Source organism: Penaeus japonicus, unplaced genomic scaffold (assembly GCF_977035675.1).
Source record: "Penaeus japonicus unplaced genomic scaffold, GWHDUDI00000001_assembly GWHDUDI00000007, whole genome shotgun sequence".
NCBI classification, from domain to species: domain Eukaryota; kingdom Metazoa; phylum Arthropoda; class Malacostraca; order Decapoda; family Penaeidae; genus Penaeus; species Penaeus japonicus.
Window position 1 is genome coordinate 7,697,440 of NW_028234409.1, and position 6,622 is coordinate 7,704,061.

The following is a 6,622-nucleotide window of genomic DNA, read 5'->3' on the forward strand; positions in this document are numbered from 1 at the left end:
TCAATACCTCACCATCACCATCATCATCACCATATGAAAGTAATGCCTAAATCAAGCTTATCACTCACAGAAAGGTCACTTATTATATTTCTAAGGTCACTCATAAAAAAAATATATTTACGTTCCAAGCACAACTCACAGAAAGGTCAGTCATATCCAAAAGCTTTTCTCATATAAGGATAATCTATACCACAGCTTCATTCATTCAAAGGTCCCTCATTCTCCAAAGGTCACTCACAGAAAGATCACACAGCGAGGTCCCTCTGAAGATTGTGCCCATAAAGGTCCCTCACATTCCGAAGACCATCCGTAGAAAGGTCACTCACATTCCGAAGACCATCCATAGAAAGGTCACTCACATTCCGAAGACCATCCGTAGAAAGGTCACTTACATTCCGAAGACCATCCGTACAAAGGTCACTCACATTCCGAAGACCATCCGTAGAAAGGTCACTCACATTCCGAAGACCATCCATAGAAAGGTCACTCACATTCCGAAGACCATCCGTAGAAAGGTCACTCACATTCCAAAGACCATCCGTAGAAAGGTCACTCACATTCCGAAGACCATCCGTAGAAAGGTCACTCACATTCCGAAGACCATCCGTAGAAAGGTCACTCACATTCCGAAGACCATCCGTAGAAAGGTCACTTACATTCCGAAGACCATCCTTAGAAAGGTCACTCACATTCCGAAGACCATCCGTAGAAAGGTCACTCACATTCCGAAGACCATCCGTACAAAGGTCACTCACATTCCGAAGACCATCCGTACAAAGGTCACTCACATTCCGAAGACCATCCATAGAAAGGTCACTCACATTCCGAAGATCCTTAGAAAGGTCACTTACATTCCGAAGACCATCCATAGAAAGGTCACTCACATTCCGAAGACCATCCGTACAAAGGTCACTTACATTCCGAAGACCATCCGTAGAAAGGTCACTCACATTCCGAAGACCATCCATAGAAAGGTCACTCACATTCCGAAGACCATCCGTAGAAAGGTCACTCACATTCCAAAGACCATCCGTAGAAAGGTCACTCACATTCCGAAGACCATCCGTAGAAAGGTCACTCACATTCCGAAGACCATCCGTAGAAAGGTCACTCACATTCCGAAGACCATCCGTAGAAAGGTCACTCACATTCCGAAGACCATCCGTAGAAAGGTCACTCACATTCCGAAGACCATCCGTAGAAAGGTCACTCACATTCCGAAGACCATCCGTACAAAGGTCACTCACATTCCGAAGACCATCCGTACAAAGGTCACTCACATTCCGAAGACCATCCGTACAAAGGTCACTTACATTCCGAAGACCATCCGTACAAAGGTCACTTACATTCCGAAGACCATCCGTAGAAAGGTCACTCACATTCCGAAGACCATCCATAGAAAGGTCACTCACATTCCGAAGACCATCCGTAGAAAGGTCACTCACATTCCAAAGACCATCCGTAGAAAGGTCACTCACATTCCGAAGACCATCCGTAGAAAGGTCACTCACATTCCGAAGATCATCCGTACAAAGGTCACTCACAGTCCGAAGATCATCCGTACAAAGGTCACTCACATTCCGAAGATCATCCGTTGAAAGGTCACTCACATTCCTAAGATCATCCATAGAAAGGTCACTTACATTCCAAAGATCATCCATAGAAAAGTCACTCACAGAAAGATCACATAGCGAGGTCCCTCTGAAGATTGCGCCCATAAAGGTCACTCACTTTCCGAAGATCATCCGTAGAAAGGTCACTCACATTCCGATCATCCACTCCTACTCAAAAAGTTCACTTATACTCTAAGTGTCACACAGAAAGGTAATTTCTATATCGAAGATATCTCACATTGTAAAGATAAAGACCAAAAAAGATCATTAACATTCCGTGTACCATTCACAGAAAGGTCATTCCCATTCCGGAGGTCAGAGAAAAGTCATTCCCACTCCGAGTCACTCACATTCCAAAGGTAATTCCCATTCAAAAATATCCCTCACAGAAGTAATTCCCATTCCAAAAATCACAACAAAACACAACTCACATCACGTCTATCACTCACAAAGAAGGTCACACACACACATCCCAAAGGTCACTCACAGAAAGGTCGCCTCATTTACCTGGTGTGAACTCAGCAGTGAGGTTATACGTGTTTCCTTTCTCAAGTATGCAAGTCCCGCGAATAAATTGCGTGCATTCCATCCTCAGACTGCTTGGCGTCGTGGCCCCTGCAATGGAAAATTCTCTCATCATTATCAACAACCCATTAAATCAAAAAAGAGAGAGAGAGAGAGAGAGAGAGAGAGAGAATGAGTGTGAGTGAATGAGAGTGAAAGTGAGCGAGATGATTGGAATACTGGTAATTTCAAGAGTGTGAGGTATTTAGAAGAGTATGTAGATTATACCAGATAGATCATGAATGTAAGCTAAGCAATGGTGACTTTATGTGTAGTCTTGGGAATGAGTGAGAGTGAGAGTGAGAGGAAGAGTGAGTGAGAGCGAGGGAGAGGGAGAGGGAGAGGGAGAGCGAGAGCGAGGGAGGGTGAGGGAGAGGGAGAATAAGTGAGTGAAAATGAGAGTGAGAGTGAGTGAGAGCGAAGGGAGAGTGATAGTGAGTGAGAATGAGAGTGAGAGTGAGAGGGTGAGGGAGAGGGAGAGGGAGAATGAGTGTGAGTGAAAGAGAGTGAAAGTGAGCGAGAGTGAGTGAAAGTGAGGAGAGGAAGAGGAAGAAACGCACACACACGCACTGTGTGTGTGTATGTGTGTATGTGTGTGTGTGTGTGTGTGTGTGTGTGTGTGTGTGTGTGTGTGTGTGTGTGTGTGTGTGTGTGTGAGAGAGAGAGAGAGAGAGGGGGGGGGGGGGGGGAGAGAGAGAGAGAGAGAGAGAGAGAGAGAGAGAGAGAGAGAGAGAGAGAGAGAGAGAGAGAGAGAGAGAGAGAGAGAGAGAGGGTGAGGGTGAGGGTGAGGGTGAGGGTGAGGGTGAGGGTGAGGGTGAGGGTGAGGGTGAGGGTGAGGGTGAGGGTGAGGGTGAGGGTGAGGGTGAGGGTGAGAGTGAGAGTGAGAGTGAGAGTGAGAGAGAGAGAAAGAGAGAGAGAGAAATAGAGAGAGAGAGAAATAGAGAAATAGAGAAAGAGAGAAAGAGAAAGAGAAAGAGAGAGAGAAAGAGCGAGGGTAATCGATCTTTGCAAATGCATACAGACATTAATAGTAAAAGGAGTACTTGCAACTTTGAGCTTAGTTAATATTTACAAGTAATAGTGTACATGTGCTTTCTCGTTTGTAAATAAATATCTTTACCAATGAGGATGGCTATTAATGATCTTTGCAATATTGGCAATTGCAATACTCTTAATTTTTAAAGGTGTGAGGTATCTGCAAAGGACTCGATCCATGCAAGCAATACCAAGGACGCGAGGCATAGCGTGTTGATCAGGTTGCAGGGGACACAGTCAACATAATTAACTCTGTGAAGGTTGGATCAGCTGATTTTCCGGGTGGGAAAAAAAAAAAAAAAAAAAAAAAAAAAAAGTTTATAATAAGACTGACATTATGACTACCACCGTATTTTTTCTTCGGTATCTTCAGTGCAATTGATTCATTTATTAATAAGTGCTTAGTATAAATAGTACTTCAAAGTCCAAACAATTTCTGACTGTAAACCATCACTTCAGTAAACAACCAAACAATGTTATTTATAAATTTTGGTTCGTAGAATAGCTATAACAAGATTATTATACTATTGGAGGAAGTAATTATTGTTCTATTCTAAATATAGTTCTAATATAAATATAGTGTTCTGGTCTAAATATAGTGTTCCAATAACAGTATAGTGCTCTAAATATATTTTTTAAAATTATAAATATAGTGTTCTATTGTGCTATTGTAAACTGGATGACCAAATGCAATATCTATCTTCATAATTTCATTTATCTACGTTTTAATTGCGAATCCTTAATGCTTTCATGAAGTTCATAAACTATAACGGCAATAATAATAATAATAATAGTAATAGTAATAGTAATAATAATAATAATAATGATAATAATAATAATAATAATAATCGGTTCATTAATCATACGAGGCTAATAACATGTAAACTTAAACACTAATAACCTATACAATTTGTTTTACCTAAAAACACGCGCAAAGTATCCCATTAACCCCCCAAAATTACCCTATTTTTTATATCATTATTAATTTCGTACCATCACAACTCCTGACGGGGATCTCGTAGACCTCTGCCGACGAGGAGGACCTGACGAGGCACAGGGCGAGGGCGACGAAGAGCCAGCAAGGGGCGGAGGCAGCCATGGTACACACACACACTACACGCACGCGGGCTAGACACACTTCGAGTCCGGCCGATGGCACAGCGCACACTGCCGTACCCTCGTCTTTCCCAACTGCTTAAGTGTGCCCGCTGGTGGGAGTGGGAGTGGGACTGGGACTGGGAGTGGGTGCTGCTGCTGCTGCTGCTTACGCTTACGCTAGGGTCCTTACTGCATCCGCCTGCTGACCCTACTACGTGGATTTCCCCTTCTCCTTCTCCCCTTCTCTCCCTTCTCCATCCTTCCTTTCGCGATAATCTTGTAAACTTGTTTATGTCGACCGTGACCTCCGACCCGAAGGAAGTGATAAGATAAGAATGAATCACCTGAACTCGACTAGTCCTTCTATTCGACTCCACAAACACACAAACACTAACCCCCCCCCTTGAAATCTAAATTAGCACCCCCTCAAAAAAGACGACATCCCCCCTGAAATCTAAATTAGCACCCCCTCAAAAAAAAAACAAGACGTCTCGTTCTATCGCGTCGAAGCCCGAGCCATCGCGAAGAAAACGGAAGAGGAGACTTTACGAGCCCAATGGCGTCTCTGCTGCAGTACTTTTGTCATAGAAGGAAGTACGCTAAGCTCTCGCGTCTGGAAATACTTCCGTAATGGCTGGGAATACCTTCGTGCTTACTCCGGCCTTCCTGGGTTCGATCAAGCTAAGTAATATCGTTGTTAATATCTTACGGGGGTCTTGATGAAGGAGTCTCTGATCAAGGCGACTGTCAGAAACGAATATATGTTTTAATATCTGTTATTATTTGTTCATTTATTTATATGTTTATTTACAGGGATGATAAGAAGGTTCTGGCGTCTCCTTGCGTATTCTGAAAGGGCACATCCCGATAAAAAGATAAACGTTGCTAATTATATAACTAACCATTCATGTATAGTTTTTTTTTACTTTACGACGAAAGTGTTTATGTTTCCGGGTTGTAGAGGAGTGACTTGGCAGAGAGAGAGAGAGAGAGAGAGAGAGAGAGAGAGAGAGAGAGAGAGAGAGAGAGAGAGAGAGAGAGAGAGAGAGAGAGAGAGAGAGAGAGAGAGAGAGAGAGAGAAAGAACGAAATAAAGAGAGAGAGAAAGAAAGAAAGAAAAAAAAAACAACCAACCTAAAGAAACACAAAATGAACATGAGATGAGACAGCAAAGAAAACGAAACAGAAGGAGACAAAGAATATGAATAAGAAAAAACAAAAAACAGACCCAAAAATAGAGAGGCGATATCAGCGCCATCTCTCCCTCAGTAATTTCGACGAGCGGGAGGTGTTCCCCCTGGGCATTTATTCCTCCGGCGAGAAATGTACTTCTTTCTACCTGTCAGAGTTTCAGTTCCTGTATCCTATTAAGACCGTCTGCGCTCTCATTCACTTCCCTCCTCCTCCTTCACCTTCACTTCCCGCCTTCGCCTTCACCTTCACTTATTAGAGCCTCCTCATGTTGATTTGGTTTAGTCACTCCGTTTTCTTTTTTATGTGTATTGTCTCTTTCTTGTCTGTCTGCTTTCGTCTTTTGTTTTTTCTTTTCTTTCTGGTTGTCTTATTTGCATTTTCTTACTTCCCTTTTTTTTTTTTCTTCGTCTCCTTCCGCGTCTCCATTCCATTGCTTCATCTCCTCTTCTTCTTCCTCCTCCTCCTCCTCCTCCTCCTCCTCCTCCTCCTCCTCCTCCTCCTCCCCGCCCCCAGGCTCTTCCTCATTCCACTCTTCCACTTCCTCATATTCTTTCTCCTCTTCCTCTTCCTCCATCTCCTTTATTTTTCCGGCTCATCTCTTCTTCCGTCCCTCATCCTCTCTCCTTCCCCTCATCCCTCCCCCTCCTCCTTCACCATCTTCTCTTATGTTCCCTCTCCTCCTTACTTCCTCCTTCTTCTCCTCCTTCCATTATCTTCTCCCTCTTCTTAACCTCCTTCTTTTCCTTCTCCCCATTCCATTCTTCTCCCTCCCTCCCTCCCTCCTCCCATTTATGTCCTTCACCTTTCCTTCCTTCTCATCCTCTCTCTCTTCCACTACTCCCCTTCCCCCATCCCCCACCTCTCCCTTTCCCCTCCCTGCATACCTTATACCCTCCCCCTCCCCCCTCCACCTTATAGCTACCTACTCCTGCCCCTCCACCACCCTCCCTCCCCCCCTCCCTCTCCACTTGTCACCACCTTCCACACTTTTATCCCCCTCCCCCTCCCCTCCTTACCCTCCTCCCCACCATTTTCCTCCCCTCCTCCCCACCATTTTCTTCCCCTCTTCCCATCATTATCTTCCCCCACCTTCATCATTACCTTTACTCTTCCCTATCG

General features: G+C 44.2%; 1 protein-coding gene across 1 annotated transcript in view; it reads right to left on the reverse strand.

Moving 5' to 3' along the window:
- Positions 1–4,432, reverse strand: part of LOC122252629 (uncharacterized) — a 7,762-nt gene extending 3,330 nt beyond the window's left edge. Inside the window, exons 1-2 of the mRNA XM_043015206.2 lie at positions 4,206–4,432; positions 2,121–2,228 (exon numbers count right to left, since the gene is read on the reverse strand). Of these exons, the coding sequence (XP_042871140.1) occupies positions 2,121–2,228; positions 4,206–4,311 (214 nt within the window). The 5' untranslated portion in view covers positions 4,312–4,432. The remainder of the gene's footprint in view (positions 1–2,120; positions 2,229–4,205) is intronic.
- Positions 4,433–6,622: the final 2,190 nt, after the last annotated feature.